Below are 17,820 nucleotides of genomic sequence, written 5' to 3'. Positions count from 1 at the left end.
GCTCTTGCCAGTGATTCGACCGCTTTGGTTTCTATTGTAGTGCCGGCCGGCGAGTTGGTGCCGAAAGTGAGATGGGGTTGTTTCCCCGGTGGTGCTACAGGTATGTGGTATATTTCCACTTTTGTATTTATGCTCATGAATGAGGCGGCAGACATTGTCTACGTTGGTAGACATCTCAGTCTGAAGGGGAAGAGAATAACAAGTGAAACTGACGGTGGGTCCCGTCGGGGTGGGATAGGCACTATGTGCGAGAAGCAGGGGGGTTGACCAATTTCATTCAAAATGAGCTCATCAGACCGTTAGAAACATAAATAAACTTTTTCACACTAGTTGCAAGATTTCTTTCTGTATTATAATAGCCATTTATTACTAATCCGTTGAAGATATTGTTGTTAAATAATAAAGCATGACATCAAAGTATAGTTATGATGAAACAATGCTAAAAGTAATTCTTCAACACATTGTATCGTTTGCTTTGGCGGTACTTCCCCATTTGCTTGGAAATTAGCTCTCCTGGGAAGTCCAAAATATAAATATCACAACATCTGAAAAATAAATTTTAGCCTTCCCAGGACGACACTCGTGGTGTTATGCAGTTTGTGTTTTCATGAAATATCAGGAATTTGTTAATAGATAATTGGTTATATGGTCCACGCTAGGGCAGACTGAAGCAAAAACAACCCTAATGAATTCCTTCTTAAAACCTTCATAATGTAACTGATTAATTTGGTCCTTTACAATAATAGGTGACTGAATGTTTTATACGCTATTCATTTTAGGTCACGTTGAACAATTTCTCGGAAATCAGTAGACAAGTTCATATCACAGATGATTCCAGAGACAAATGGCTTATGAGATTGCAGCTTATGAAAAGCATTAAGCAAGCCAGTCTGACCCTTATGCTCAGGACTTACTACCACTTATATGACAATAGTTTGAGAAGGTGTTAGCACAGAAAGCCAACCTTTCAATTTTACAAGCAGTACGCTTTGAAGTTAGGGTGCTGCTTTAAGCACATAACTCATCTCCTGCGACATATTACTTCAAGGCTGGTGGTGGATCCAAGTGAGCATATCTCACAGAGAAGCTGACCATGTCAAAATCTAAACAAGATAATGATATGAAGAACACACTGAAAGGGTGTTTTTCTCTGGGATGATATCAACAGAATTCTCGACTGGTTCATGACCTCTGCTGCACCCCTGCATGCACAATTGATAGTATAGGTATAGACTGATCAACAAAAATGAAACCTTTTCACTTGATAATATCTCCATCTTTATTTTCATGATAACAAACAAAAACATTTGGAAGTTGAACCATTGAAAATGTTAGGAATGAAAAATAAATGTGTGTATTTATATTTTGTCTTATAATCCTAATTAGTTTATTATCCTTTTTTGTATGCATTTTCAAACTTTATAAAAAAGTATACAATCTGCTTATACTTGTAATGAATTTATAACATTACAGTAATATCTTGACATTTTATAGACTGCTAACATGAATAATTTTTCACACATGCCCTAAATACGATCTTGTGCATGTTGTCTGTCTCATTACACTTCACAGTGGAAAAAAGAAAATTCCGTTGAATGCTGCCACAAATGAATAGAAACAAAATGCAAATATTACAAATAAAACAGGCTAAACTCTGCAGCAATGTCTGGCTATTACCTTGTTCGAGGTATGTGTTCATCAATATTCACATAAAGGAACGACAAAGAAAAAGAATCATGTTCCATGTCAAGTGTCTATTAACAGTCTAATATACTGTCCAAAAAGTCCGAAATGAAACTTCACAAAATGTGATTTTTAAAAATAACGAATAATTTTTCTCTGATGATACACCTATGTATCTGAAATGGGATTCCTATCTTGCAAAGCCCACTCAAAGCCATTCATTTGTCATGCAAATGACGTTAGCGCCAAATCAGGTTTTGCATGTGCAGTCGATCACGTGATCTTCACATCAAAGTTTTCTTCATTTGCATGTGTTTGCATTGGCCTCTAGAATTGGAAAAAAACACACTTTTAAGCCACAGTTCTAATGGTACTTTAAATATTAAATGTCAAATATGCAAGGTGAACATGCCGTTGGCATGTTGCAAGCGGGAAGATCAGTTATTGCAATGGGATGCAGCCGTTATACTGTGTATGACTTGCAAGCTCGTCTGCAACAAACTGGCACCACTTCTGATTGCCAAGGTCAGGTCGTCCACGATCAGAAGACCGTCAAATCGTCCTACATCACGTTCTGCCGGCTACACGAACCAGATGTTTAGAGGTCGACTGTCCTCACAGAACATTCATAAGACCTCTCGTCTTAAGTGATGATTTGCAGACGGCAGGCTGGTTATGGTGTCGTGAACGGTATGTTCAATGTTGTCTACAGGAAGTCAACAGATTCGGGGGCGGAAGTTGCATGGTGTGGGGTGCTTTCTGTGGGAACAGCCATTCCCAACTTCTGGTCATCTATGGAAACACAGTTGCTGCTTACCGCGACCAGGTGCTCACCCTTGAACATATTCCTTTCATGGCAGCTCATGGGCCCAGGTATGCTCAGCCACATACCGCAATGTTGACACAAAATTTCCTTCAAAACGCTGGAATCAACGTCATGGACTGGCCATCGAGGTCCCTGTGAATGCGTGGGGCTGTCATACACAATACTGAACTGAGAAATTCTGAATTTTTATTCTTGTGACTTGACATTCTGTATACCCATGTTTTGGAACGGCAGTGTAGCCTAATGGAACTGATTAAATTTAAACATCTTACCATCTTTTGTTCTTTTATAGTGCCCAGAAGAAAGAATGAGAAGTTTCTTTTCTGACTCAGTATACACGCACGCACGCACGCACGCACGCACGCACGCACGCACGCACGCACGCACGCACGCACGCACGCACAACATTCAATAAAATTGTTGAACCTGAACAATGTAGATCAAACTGCCACTCTATGCAATAAACAGGGAGTTATTAGCATGAAAGTAGTATGTTTCATTATATATCCCCATACTGTTTACTGCAGTATACGTGAGACAAGTGCTTCAGTTTGCAAATAATCAATCTTTTGAAGTTGATTCACGTTCTACTTTAGTAAACTGCTACGTAAAAAAATTATGTCAAATTCAAATGTCTCATTCCAAACTCGTGCAATCCTATTTCAGGTACTAAAATATGATCATCTTTCATATATTAGATAATAGATCTGTCAGTACCAGTTTGATGTGTTTGGTCATCAGTTAACTAACATGGTGATTATATACTGGACAATATAAGTTAGGGATATTGTTAGTTTTATGATTGACAGTTTTAGAGGTGATGAATGGTCTACAAAAGTTCTTGCAAGAATGGAACAGAAAGTTGCCTCAAGCTGTAGATAGTTATTTCCCAGAACCTCAAAAGAAGCCACGCTAGGGAAGACTGGAGGGTCCTGTGAAACTTCCTGCGTTCCTACAAGTTACTGACCATATTGTGAACATTTTGGTTATAAAATAATCATTGCTGAAGCGGATGGAAAACCTCATGTTGTAACCTTTCAACACAATGCTTCATCTATTCTGTATGATTTCTACAAGGCCCCGCAAAAGTCAGATCCAGATGGAGAGAAACTGCGGCTGATTAGAGCAACTGCTGACCTCCTGAAATGTGACATAAAAGCCATAAGCGGAAACCATCCAACTTATCCTAGCATTGATGATATCAAGTCAACTGAAAATCAACTTGAATACGTGCCACAATCCCTTCGACTTCTGTTGACTCGCCTATTTCATGGAAAAGGCTCTGAAGTTAAAGTTGTTTCCATTGGTCAAGCTGTCATACAAGCAACTCAGCTGAGATCCCTGATGCCACCACTTCAAATTGGACTTGGTGTCCAAATGCATCACCACTTTGCATCATGATTCTTGATAGACACACTTCATCAAGAGGGGTTCTGTTAAGCGGTTTGAAGCTAATGCAGCAGCAACAGGAAGTCCTGAAGTCTCACACCTCAGATTAGCGTCATCCCAACCATTCGTCGCTGATAACATCGACCACAACGTGCGCACTTCAGATGATAATAATACATTCCATAATTTCAACAGCCACACCAGGGAGAGCCACCATCAAGCCAATCACAAGAGCCAATCCCAGCATAAAAGACATTGTAGCAGTTGGCCGAACTGGAACGCATTTCTACAAATCCGACTGCAATGGACTGGCATAAATGGTTTGTGAACAACTTTCATCTTGTACTCATGAAGAGTCTTCTGACACAAGATCAGCTTTGGACATTCTCTGGGAAGAATATGTGGCCACTTAAGTCACGCACGCTGCGTTTGCTGGCACTCTTAGATCTCGACATAGACCGGCGTGTTGTCTGCTTGGTTGTGTCATCTTTCTCATGTTGTTGTAGCCGGTTCGTTGAATCTTTGGTCCAGTTTTTTAAACAGTATGTTTGTTTCCTGAGTGGTGACTGTTTCAATGGCTTTGGCGATTGTAGACTTCGACTGTTGGTTTAGGTCTGTCAGGATGCTGTTTTCGCATTCCTTAATACTATTTTCCAGAGACGCCTGCTGTTCAGAGAGCGGGCGCATGTGTAAGCGTAATGTGTCTATGGAGGCCAACTTGATGGTAGAGCCTCTAAGGGTGTCGATATCCTTCGTGAAGGTAGCTTGTAGGGCAGGAGTTGTAACCCTGTACGCAGTACGCCCTAGGGCAACATTGCAAAAATTCCACAAAAATTCTGGCTGCATTTGGTGCTTGTGTTTCTCAAGTTCCAGTAAGGCATGGCTCTTGCCAGTGATTCGACCGCTTTGGTTTCTATTGTAGTGCCGGCCGGCGAGTTGGTGCCGAAAGTGAGATGGGGTTGTTTCCCCGGTGGTGCTACAGGTATGTGGTATATTTCCACTTTTGTATTTATGCTCATGAATGAGGCGGCAGACATTGTCTACGTTGGTAGACATCTCAGTCTGAAGGGGAAGAGAATAACAAGTGAAACTGACGGTGGGTCCCGTCGGGGTGGGATAGGCACTATGTGCGAGAAGCAGGGGGGTTGACCAATTTCATTCAAAATGAGCTCATCAGACCGTTAGAAACATAAATAAACTTTTTCACACTAGTTGCAAGATTTCTTTCTGTATTATAATAGCCATTTATTACTAATCCGTTGAAGATATTGTTGTTAAATAGTAAAGCATGACATCAAAGTATAGTTATGATGAAACAATGCTAAAAGTAATTCTTCAACACATTGTATCGTTTGCTTTGGCGGTACTTCCCCATTTGCTTGGAAATTAGCTCTCCTGGGAAGTCCAAAATATAAATATCACAACATCTGAAAAATAAATTTTAGCCTTCCCAGGACGACACTCGTGGTGTTATGCAGTTTGTGTTTTCATGAAATATCAGGAATTTGTTAATAGATAATTGGTTATATGGTCCACGCTAGGGCAGACTGAAGCAAAAACAACCCTAATGAATTCCTTCTTAAAACCTTCATAATGTAACTGATTAATTTGGTCCTTTACAATAATAGGTGACTGAATGTTTTATACGCTATTCATTTTAGGTCACGTTGAACAATTTCTCGGAAATCAGTAGACAAGTTCATATCACAGATGATTCCAGAGACAAATGGCTTATGAGATTGCAGCTTATGAAAAGCATTAAGCAAGCCAGTCTGACCCTTATGCTCAGGACTTACTACCACTTATATGACAATAGTTTGAGAAGGTGTTAGCACAGAAAGCCAACCTTTCAATTTTACAAGCAGTACGCTTTGAAGTTAGGGTGCTGCTTTAAGCACATAACTCATCTCCTGCGACATATTACTTCAAGGCTGGTGGTGGATCCAAGTGAGCATATCTCACAGAGAAGCTGACCATGTCAAAATCTAAACAAGATAATGATATGAAGAACACACTGAAAGGGTGTTTTTCTCTGGGATGATATCAACAGAATTCTCGACTGGTTCATGACCTCTGCTGCACCCCTGCATGCACAATTGATAGTATAGGTATAGACTGATCAACAAAAATGAAACCTTTTCACTTGATAATATCTCCATCTTTATTTTCATGATAACAAACAAAAACATTTGGAAGTTGAACCATTGAAAATGTTAGGAATGAAAAATAAATGTGTGTATTTATATTTTGTCTTATAATCCTAATTAGTTTATTATCCTTTTTTGTATGCATTTTCAAACTTTATAAAAAAGTATACAATCTGCTTATACTTGTAATGAATTTATAACATTACAGTAATATCTTGACATTTTATAGACTGCTAACATGAATAATTTTTCACACATGCCCTAAATACGATCTTGTGCATGTTGTCTGTCTCATTACACTTCACAGTGGAAAAAAGAAAATTCCGTTGAATGCTGCCACAAATGAATAGAAACAAAATGCAAATATTACAAATAAAACAGGCTAAACTCTGCAGCAATGTCTGGCTATTACCTTGTTCGAGGTATGTGTTCATCAATATTCACATAAAGGAACGACAAAGAAAAAGAATCATGTTCCATGTCAAGTGTCTATTAACAGTCTAATATACTGTCCAAAAAGTCCGAAATGAAACTTCACAAAATGTGATTTTTAAAAATAACGAATAATTTTTCTCTGATGATACACCTATGTATCTGAAATGGGATTCCTATCTTGCAAAGCCCACTCAAAGCCATTCATTTGTCATGCAAATGACGTTAGCGCCAAATCAGGTTTTGCATGTGCAGTCGATCACGTGATCTTCACATCAAAGTTTTCTTCATTTGCATGTGTTTGCATTGGCCTCTAGAATTGGAAAAAAACACACTTTTAAGCCACAGTTCTAATGGTACTTTAAATATTAAATGTCAAATATGCAAGGTGAACATGCCGTTGGCATGTTGCAAGCGGGAAGATCAGTTATTGCAATGGGATGCAGCCGTTATACTGTGTATGACTTGCAAGCTCGTCTGCAACAAACTGGCACCACTTCTGATTGCCAAGGTCAGGTCGTCCACGATCAGAAGACCGTCAAATCGTCCTACATCACGTTCTGCCGGCTACACGAACCAGATGTTTAGAGGTCGACTGTCCTCACAGAACATTCATAAGACCTCTCGTCTTAAGTGATGATTTGCAGACGGCAGGCTGGTTATGGTGTCGTGAACGGTATGTTCAATGTTGTCTACAGGAAGTCAACAGATTCGGGGGCGGAAGTTGCATGGTGTGGGGTGCTTTCTGTGGGAACAGCCATTCCCAACTTCTGGTCATCTATGGAAACACAGTTGCTGCTTACCGCGACCAGGTGCTCACCCTTGAACATATTCCTTTCATGGCAGCTCATGGGCCCAGGTATGCTCAGCCACATACCGCAATGTTGACACAAAATTTCCTTCAAAACGCTGGAATCAACGTCATGGACTGGCCATCGAGGTCCCTGTGAATGCGTGGGGCTGTCATACACAATACTGAACTGAGAAATTCTGAATTTTTATTCTTGTGACTTGACATTCTGTATACCCATGGTTTGGAACGGCAGTGTAGCCTAATGGAACTGATTAAATTTAAACATCTTACCATCTTTTGTTCTTTTATAGTGCCCAGAAGAAAGAATGAGAAGTTTCTTTTCTGACTCAGTATACACGCACGCACGCACGCACGCACGCACGCACGCACGCACGCACGCACGCACGCACGCACGCACGCACGCACGCACGCACAACATTCAATAAAATTGTTGAACCTGAACAATGTAGATCAAACTGCCACTCTATGCAATAAACAGGGAGTTATTAGCATGAAAGTAGTATGTTTCATTATATATCCCCATACTGTTTACTGCAGTATACGTGAGACAAGTGCTTCAGTTTGCAAATAATCAATCTTTTGAAGTTGATTCACGTTCTACTTTAGTAAACTGCCACGTAAAAAAATTATGTCAAATTCAAATGTCTCATTCCAAACTCGTGCAATCCTATTTCAGGTACTAAAATATGATCATCTTTCATATATTAGATAATAGATCTGTCAGTACCAGTTTGATGTGTTTGGTCATCAGTTAACTAACATGGTGATTATATACTGGACAATATAAGTTAGGGATATTGTTAGTTTTATGATTGACAGTTTTAGAGGTGATGAATGGTCTACAAAAGTTCTTGCAAGAATGGAACAGAAAGTTGCCTCAAGCTGTAGATAGTTATTTCCCAGAACCTCAAAAGAAGCCACGCTAGGGAAGACTGGAGGGTCCTGTGAAACTTCCTGCGTTCCTACAAGTTACTGACCATATTGTGAACATTTTGGTTATAAAATAATCATTGCTGAAGCGGATGGAAAACCTCATGTTGTAACCTTTCAACACAATGCTTCATCTATTCTGTATGATTTCTACAAGGCCCCGCAAAAGTCAGATCCAGATGGAGAGAAACTGCGGCTGATTAGAGCAACTGCTGACCTCCTGAAATGTGACATAAAAGCCATAAGCGGAAACCATCCAACTTATCCTAGCATTGATGATATCAAGTCAACTGAAAATCAACTTGAATACGTGCCACAATCCCTTCGACTTCTGTTGACTCGCCTATTTCATGGAAAAGGCTCTGAAGTTAAAGTTGTTTCCATTGGTCAAGCTGTCATACAAGCAACTCAGCTGAGATCCCTGATGCCACCACTTCAAATTGGACTTGGTGTCCAAATGCATCACCACTTTGCATCATGATTCTTGATAGACACACTTCATCAAGAGGGGTTCTGTTAAGCGGTTTGAAGCTAATGCAGCAGCAACAGGAAGTCCTGAAGTCTCACACCTCAGATTAGCGTCATCCCAACCATTCGTCGCTGATAACATCGACCACAACGTGCGCACTTCAGATGATAATAATACATTCCATAATTTCAACAGCCACACCAGGGAGAGCCACCATCAAGCCAATCACAAGAGCCAATCCCAGCATAAAAGACATTGTAGCAGTTGGCCGAACTGGAACGCATTTCTACAAATCCGACTGCAATGGACTGGCATAAATGGTTTGTGAACAACTTTCATCTTGTACTCATGAAGAGTCTTCTGACACAAGATCAGCTTTGGACATTCTCTGGGAAGAATATGTGGCCACTTAAGTCTCTGAGACCCTCCTGGTCAGGTTATATGCAGTCAGTTCACACAGATCACGCGGGGATATCAACTGTCACCTTCTTGCCCATGATTGATATGAATCCTGGTGACATGTCATGGATATATTCCACACTGAAGTATGTTGGGGCTCAAGCAAGATAGCAAAATGTAACACTTGTTATCACCTTTGATCAACCACTTTGGTGGAAGGCAACTACCATTGTATCAAGTGCAACAGCACATAAAGATCTCCAAGCATTTGTTCTAAGACTTGGATCCTTTCATACAGAAATGTCCTTCCTGGGTTGTATTGATCACCTTATGTTGGGTTCTGGACTTTGTGAGGTCTTGGAGACGGTGTAAGCTCCATATGCGGTTCCACACATGATGGCAGGTAAAGCTGTTTCCCGAACCATCAGAGGCCACTTTCTTGTGGACAGAGCTCTCAATACACTCCTTATAGGCCAGGGATTTGAATATCCTTGGATTTGAAAGTGTGATGAAGATATCGATTGAGGACATACTAATCAGAATAGATGGTGCAGCACAAAGGACGTGACCAACATCGATCTCAAAAATGTAATATACCTGTTTGAACAGCTTCTAAGAGGGCAATTATCAAATGAGGACGCTTGTCAAGACATTGTCCTAAAGAGAGTAAAGGCTAGGCTGGATGAGTACATGACACAGTTAAAAGCTAGTAGGACATCCAAGTTATGGCTGCAATACACACAGATGATAGACATTTTGCGAAGGTTCATAAAGGCTTAAAGAACGGGTAATTGGGATCTCCATCTTGCTCTCAGGGAAATGATTCCTTACTTTGCACCTTCTGGACATGCAGACATTCACTGGAATCTTGTACAGCACAATGAGCAAGACAAGGATGCTACCCAGGCTCGAATGGACAAAGACAACAAGGACATTCTGGCAGTGTTATTGTTCTTAGAAGAGAGGAACCCTTTCAGTGATGGCTACTGGAGAAATAGCTGACAAATCTGTAAATGTTGGGAGTGTCCGTTCAAGATTATGTCTTCAGAAAGAAAGTCCAAGTTTGTACACTTAACTCTAAAGCATCTGTACAGCTTGAGGGTGACACAGTACAGACTGATCCTAAACTTCTGTTCCAAAGAATTGTAACCAGTGCAAGGAACATGGGCGAGAATCTGGCATCAGTGCTTGAGTTTGAACTGTGCAACATTCCTCCTGCACTCTTTGAACCATTAGGTCTTCCTCTACTAACAAACAAAGCTGCGCTTGCTGACTTGTTGTGCACTTTATTACAAAATCCTGATTGGCAACCTCCAATACACATGGTCCAGCTAGCATAGTTTGGCCTCAGGGATGCACTTGTGACACCATCCTTCATCTCCACATGGAGACTTTCTGGCCAACCAATCTAACAAAAAGAGGTTCATCAGTTTCCTTGGTACAGCCTTAGAGGAACAGGGATGTTGAGTGAAACACACACATAGTGATGCAGACCTAGAAATAGTTATGACAGCTGTGGAACTTGCCGAGGAACACATAACTGTTGTAATTGGTGAGGACACAGACCTGCTGGTACTTATATACTACCACACAAGTTTATCAGAAGAGTCATCAGAAATCTACTATATGATAGAGGCAAGGAGTAACAGTAAAAAGAAAAGGAAGGTCTGGCAAATATGGGAAACAAAGCGGCAGGTAGAAGAAGACATCTGCAGTAACTTCTTGTTTGTCAACACTTTTACAGAATGCAACACTACAAGTAGAGTGTTTGGAATTGGAAAATTGTTGGATGTAAAAGAACTGGTCTCTGACATGTCCTTTTGTCAACAGGCATCTGCATTAAGTGTGGATGCAAAGAGAGAAGATATCATAAATGCTGGTGAAAGAGTTTCTGTGAAATTGTTCAATAATGACACAGACATAGGTCTGGACAAATTGCACCATGTCTGCTTTTGCCTAAAAGTGCCAGCATATTCAACGTTCTTCGAGCCGAAACAATTGCCTCCAACTGCAGATGCAGCAAAATATCATTCAATGCATGCCTACTATCAAGTTCAGGAGTGGATGGGACAGAGACCGTTGGACATGTTGCCTGAGAACCAGGGATGGGAACTACGAAATGGTCTTCTATATCCCATTCTCACAGATATGAAACCAGCACCCACCCCAAGCACCTGCAATTATCAGATGTAACTGTATGACTGACTGCGGCTCAGCACAGTGCAGCTGTAGGAAACATGGTCTGGAATGTTCTCCAGGATGTGGTGAATGTAGGGGAATCAGCTGCTGCAACTCAATGCATGTATGACATCTGATATAATATTAGAGTCACACGATGCATCCCTATTGGCTTCATATCATCAAGTGAGGTTTCTTTAAAGAACATTTAATTCTGTTCACTAACTACAACCAGTCTCTTATCAAAGTTTATGTGACCTGATTGTATGTACCTACTACATTTTCTGACAATCTTATTATACTAATTTAAGTATGTGTAGTAGGGTAAATACTTACACAAATGTGTATTTCATACTATCTGCTGTTCAACATACACATAAAATGAAATGATGATTTGAAATCCTGCAATAATAGACACATGGATCAGCCTGCTGTTTTATGTACCTATGAACTAATGCGTTATAAACAGAATTATAATCTTATTACTTGTATTTATGTTAAATACTGTAAATTGGAAGTTATATATTACAATATATTTAAGAGCACTTAAATTCAATTTCAGTGGTAAATGCCCTTTTTCGTGACATATCTCTGTATAGTGTGCTCACTCAATCGTCTTGTGACTAACAAACATCACATGCGTGGACTGATATTGGATTTACAAGAATAATGAAATGGAGATCATGAAGTCAAAAAGGAAACAAATGACAAAAACATTAAGGGAACATTTGTCAATTTAATCGAAACTCTGGGTACAGTCAGTGCAGCACAGATTTTCCAGAGTAAGGGTAGGCACAAACACAGGGTGAAACAGCAAATTTAATATCACACTGAAACAGAGTCAGTAGCGAGTAAAACCCGGTAGGCTGGACAAGCTTGAATTTGACGTGGCATACTCCTAACGAGGCTTCCAGGTCATTTTGGGGAAGGTTATTCCATTCCTGTTGCAATGCTGCAGCAAGTTCTTGAACATTGGAGATGCCTCCCCACACCATTACAGATTCACCCCCATATGGATCATGTCTAATGATGTTAAATCTAACATAAACATTGACATTGATCTAAAGGTCGTGGGCGGAGTTGAGATATCACTGAAGTCAGTTCGGTTTATTGCAAGTCCACTTGAAGTTATGAAATTCCAATTATTTACGAATACAAAAGTTTAAATTCTTGTGACAAAGGATCTTATGGTAATTCTTGACATAGACATGAATAAACTGTATTATACCTCACCTTACAATATAAAACAGAACATGACTCGCATGTGAAAACTGTAAACAAAACTCAACTTCTGGTCTAGTAGTTCTGAAGTGAATAACATTACTAAAAACAGAAAAGCACATGGTAATGTTTATAAACAGCCTCAGATGTTAAGGTATTCATAAATGATAGATTTACTACTGATCTGAGTACTTACGCATACACAAATTTGAATAGAAGTCTTAGAAATGTCCAATAAAATGTGTAATCTGTCCAAAAAGCATTGCACAAACTAGAAGAGGGGAAAAACTAAACTGTCATAGTTAAATCGGTGCATTTTGTTGTGATGTTCGTCTTATGGCGTCTGGTTGATATCGATAGTTCTCCATTCGTCGTGGGAACTTTTTCTGATTTGGAGGCTGATGTCTATTCCTCTCTCCAGGATTCGAGTCTGCACCTTACAACGCTCAAACGCTCTGTTGGCAGCCATCTTCTGTTTCTTCAGGGAAACTGGGAGGTCAGTGCAGATTGTAACTTTCTTTTCTTTCAGGAAAGCCCATCCTTAAACTGATGCGCTGAAAACTCTCTGTTTGTCCTCTGCCCTGACGAATTTCACCATGATAGATTTTGGCATTGATGGACGATAATTGCCTGGATCAGTGTTTTTTCGGGGAAGTCTGTGAACATTTACAAACTGTATATCAATCACATCCTTGAGTCCTGAAAGCGTAATTATCTTTTTCACTGCAGGTCCTGGTTCTTTATCATCTGGCACTCCATATATAAGAAGGTTGTTTTTCCTTGAATACAACTCTTGGATCAGAAAATGTTTTTCAAATTCATTCTTCATCTCTTTCATCTCTGTTCTGAATAAGTCAATCTCACTTTCTGAATTGATCTGGATTTGTTCGCCTTTATACTGAGCAGATTCAAGGACACTGGAGGTATTATTATGGAGTTCTTTTATCTATGTATTCATATTGTCCATTTTACTCACAAGTTGTGTTGTTTGGTCCTGAAGAACTGAAGTTATGAACTGTTTGAGGTCGGACCTGTCGACATAGTAGTGTCAGTCAACCTCACTGACATGTTCATAGTAGTTGGTGACACCTCTGGCAATGTATGAGCTTCTGTGTGTAATGTGTCATCTGATTTATCCCCAGCAGTGTTCATTGGTTGTTCACTGGTAGCATTACCCCTGTTACTTCACCTGAATTTGGTCATGTTCATTATATTTCGGGTTGAGAGCGAGAGAGAAAATTCCACATGTTGCCATTAGCACAGTGCCGCCTGTCCGATGAATTTCTTTCCTCTTAATTAACCCATGAGAACCTGGTATTTGTGCCTTTCATCCAAATAAGGGTGGATGTTGACTAGGTGCTGTAAAGCCATCTTCAATAGGGCAAAGTCACGCAACGTCTGTTGACAAAAGTTGGCAATGATGATCTAGGGACACCATAAGATGAAGTGATTAACAACATCGCCATATTTGGTTTTGGTGGCTCAGCATGTGGCAAAACTTGAGGTTGTTGAGGTTGTTGAACATAAGCATGGGCATAGTATTTAGCATAGTAGTTGACACTCCAAACTACTATGGGTGTGTCACTTGTCATTGAGATTTGGCACTGATGAAACATCAGACCAACTCTGTGAGTGATTTAGAGTGGCATTTAGAAGTGAAATACATAAGAATGAAGATTTCTATAGATATCAACTTCTTTATATGAGAACACAACGTTTCGGAGTTAATGCTTACTCCTTTATCTCATCTGTATCACTAGTTCTATTGGTAAAGGTTGGATCGACCACATGATTCATAGAAACATATACTGTCATGTGTTATGTTATCACAACACAATCTCTATCATTTAGCATATTATCAGAGGTGACAAGGTGATATTGTTTATGGTTATTGTTATTCACTGTTCCCAAACACAAAATAAGTGGGATACTGAGTTGGAATTCTTTTCTAAACAGCTTGCACATAGTGAAAGAAACACCCATGCATCTTCACTCCACCGAACACTGTAGTAAGAGCATCAGCATCCTACCCCTAACAGAGTGATCCCTGTCCACTGAACAGTGGTCGGTCCCACTCTTATTTCACGCTCCAATTACCTCTTTAATTATGTCGAAGGGTCAAACTGTAATTAGCCTTTGGGATTTATTAGGTGTGAATCTGTGGCCTTGCGGAGCGTTTTACCATCACCCACCAGTTATCTCCCCTTGTGGATCTTTACAAATTGTAAATGTCTTGTAAACATCATCTTTCCAAAAATTTAAATGTCTTGTAAACATCTCCTTTACAGAAAATTTACAAGCTTGTAAAGGTGAACTTTTTTTCCAGTTCATGATGAAAGGCCTTGCTGATATCACAGAAGACAGCTTGAACTTCTTTACCCTCATCTGGAGCCTTAGATAAAATGTGATGAAGTTCACTTTATTGGTACACTGAGAAGTCCCATGGTTTATATCCAGACTGTTTCAATATGATATCATTATTCATGAAGAAATTGTAAACATGCTTGAATATACACTTTTCAAATACTAAAGCCAAACAAGATAGGGCAACTGGCCTATAATTATTACAAAAGTGCACACTTCCTTTTTTAATGAGGAACAAGTGCCAAATCTTTCCAGGTGTCAGGAAATGGAGAATGTAAATTAAATTGCTTCGCAATGAGTCTATGAAGAGATCGAGCTAAAACCTTTAATGATTTATTGCTGATATTATCAGGACCCTTAGCTCTGTTCGTGTCTAAACATAGCAGGATATCATAGATGTCCTTTTCCATCACAGAAAATATATCTTATTTGTTTTTGCTGTAAATGGGAGGAGGTGGATCGATATTAAGATCAACAACTTGGGTTTGCTTTGTGAAATAGTCATTGAATGCATTAGCAATTTCATCTGCATCTTCTAGAACAGTACCGTTTTGTGTTACAGGAGGAAACTGTTTACAGGAATTTCTATTTTTCTTAACATACTTATTGAGTAACGGCCATGATTTAGTTCCTTTCCCTGTTTTAGTGATATCATCAAGTTTCAAAACATAGCTTAGCTTTTCTAACTCCCAAAATGACTGTTTCTAGTGACTTCAAAACATTCCCATTGATAGGTATCACTTTTTGTCTAGCATCTTTATGTTGGTGGTTTCTTTTCCTCATTATTTTTTGCAGATATCCGTTAATCCACATACAATCTCATAGTCTTATAACGACTTCTTTATTTGGAATATGTGTGTAGATGTAAATGTTTCCGGCAGGGGCATTGATATCATCGCTAAAAAGAGCATCCTACTGCACTGCACTGAATATGAAATTGAATATAACTGTCAATGCTGAAAGTTCAAATGCAGAGCATAACAATTCAACAAAACAAATCCATTTAAAACCTCAATGTTTTTCAGAAAATTTTCATTTTAGAGACATGTTTATTGGTGACAATATGATAATCCCTTCAACCTACCTCCATTGACAAGAACCTGAGACAGTCATGTGTTTCCACAGCCTTCAAAATGGCTTCCACACCACTATCTCCTAGTGGGTTCAAATTTAACTGAAATGAAGAGAAAACAGTTCTTTCATAAGGGAGGAACAGTATGGTGGTGTGTGTTCTTGTGTCAAAAATAAGGGACAGTCATTAAAAACAGGTGACAAGCAAAAGTACACAGCTCATCAGCATGGAGAGAGAGAGAGAGGAGGGGTAGGTGGGAGGGATACTGGGGGATGTTTTTTTAGTTTTTGCTTCAGATAAAGACCTGTTACATTTAGAGATCTGTGCCCAGGTTACCTTGTAGAATATGTTTCATTACACTGACCTCGACTTTGTTTTGAAGGCAGTACAAACACACACACACAAACATCCACCTGTACATAACTAAATTTTGTCTGTTGTTTTAAATAGTCTATTATTTTAGGAAAAAATAATTATGTTGACTGATCCCTTCAAGAAAATTACCTATAAATTCTCCATATTAAACTGTCTAACCCCATCTTGAACAAAGTGAGTGAGTGAGGTTACTTTTACGCTGTGCTCAGCAATATTCCAGTTATATGCCGGCGGTCTGTAAATAATCGAGTCTGGACCAGACAGTCTAGTGAGCATCAATCTGCATAGTTGGGAACTTATGACATGTGTCAACCAAGCCAGCAAGCCTGACCACCTGATCCTGTTAGTCGCCTCTTACGACAGGCATAGTCATCATTTATGGCAAGCATGGGTTGCTGAAGGCCTATTCTACCCCCTGACCTTCATGGATCGAATCCTGTTACAACAGACTACTTGTAGCAGTGTTGTGGTGCATCTCTTTTTTGTAACTTAAATTTCATTTCTGAATCCCTGTTTTAATAAAAACTAAGCATCCAGGGGATAAGCAAAAATCTAACGGGATACAGGTGTAAAATTCCAACAAAGACCAGACTTTTAATTATTAAACATTTCAATTAAGAATGCACTCATTTCAGTCATCTTAAACTACGATATGATATAAAAGCCCTTTAGAATAAAGCTTTTATTAAAGGAAATACATTTTTCAATACTATATCTCAATTTCAACTCGCTTTTGAACTAAACAATATTTGGTAAACAGAATTGAGCTTGCATTTATACAAGTAATTTTTTTAATGATAATATGAATGTCAAAAACAGAGTCATTTTACAGCAAACGTCAGGAATTAGGAATTGTATTAGTAGTTCAAATTCTATGGAGTATCCTGTACTGAAAGCACGTCAATTTGTTGCCTTGTGTTCATTTAAATGATTTTAGGAAAATAAAATTATTCCAGTCAAGACCTCACTAAAATTTCTCTTGCTACTTTAACTGTGCTCTTGGTGTTTGAAGAACAAAGGATATAGTTATAGACATTTCATCCTTTATTAAGTAACTGCCGAATAATTGGTATTTCCTGCACACTGTCAAGTGTTTTCTTTCACTATGTATAAGCCAGCAAATTATGTTCTCATAGAGCTAATGACACCATAGTGTTCCAAAAACATACAATCAATTGATACCTTTCCTTAAAATCAACCAGAGACAAATAACTGCTATTTTAATAAACAAGAATAAACGAGATTACAAAATATGAGATAACACTTTGAAACCACCATCATAAAAATATATTTTCTTATCAATCACAATAATCCTACGATATAACATTTATGATCTGACAGAAAATCTTCAAAATTATCAGGTTTAATTTTCCTTGAAAAAACATTGAAACAATCAATCCAGACATTTTTTTAGATTTGTGACAATTGATTTTCAAAAATTCTTTGCCATGCTCATCAAATTCACAACATTTGGAGTAACTAGTATGTAAAATATATTTCCATTTGTTGATGACATCCATC

General features: G+C 39.0%; 1 protein-coding gene across 1 annotated transcript in view; it reads right to left on the bottom strand.

Moving 5' to 3' along the window:
* Positions 1–17,820, bottom strand: part of LOC137297168 (leucine-rich repeat-containing protein 74B-like) — a 614,612-nt gene that overhangs the window by 257,760 nt on the left and 339,032 nt on the right. The window contains exon 11 of the mRNA XM_067829182.1: positions 15,937–16,026. Within this exon, the coding sequence (XP_067685283.1) occupies positions 15,937–16,026 (90 nt within the window). The remainder of the gene's footprint in view (positions 1–15,936; positions 16,027–17,820) is intronic.

Source organism: Haliotis asinina, chromosome 9 (genome assembly GCF_037392515.1).
Source record: "Haliotis asinina isolate JCU_RB_2024 chromosome 9, JCU_Hal_asi_v2, whole genome shotgun sequence".
Taxonomy (NCBI): domain Eukaryota; kingdom Metazoa; phylum Mollusca; class Gastropoda; order Lepetellida; family Haliotidae; genus Haliotis; species Haliotis asinina.
This window is presented reverse-complemented; position numbering and strand designations above follow the sequence as displayed.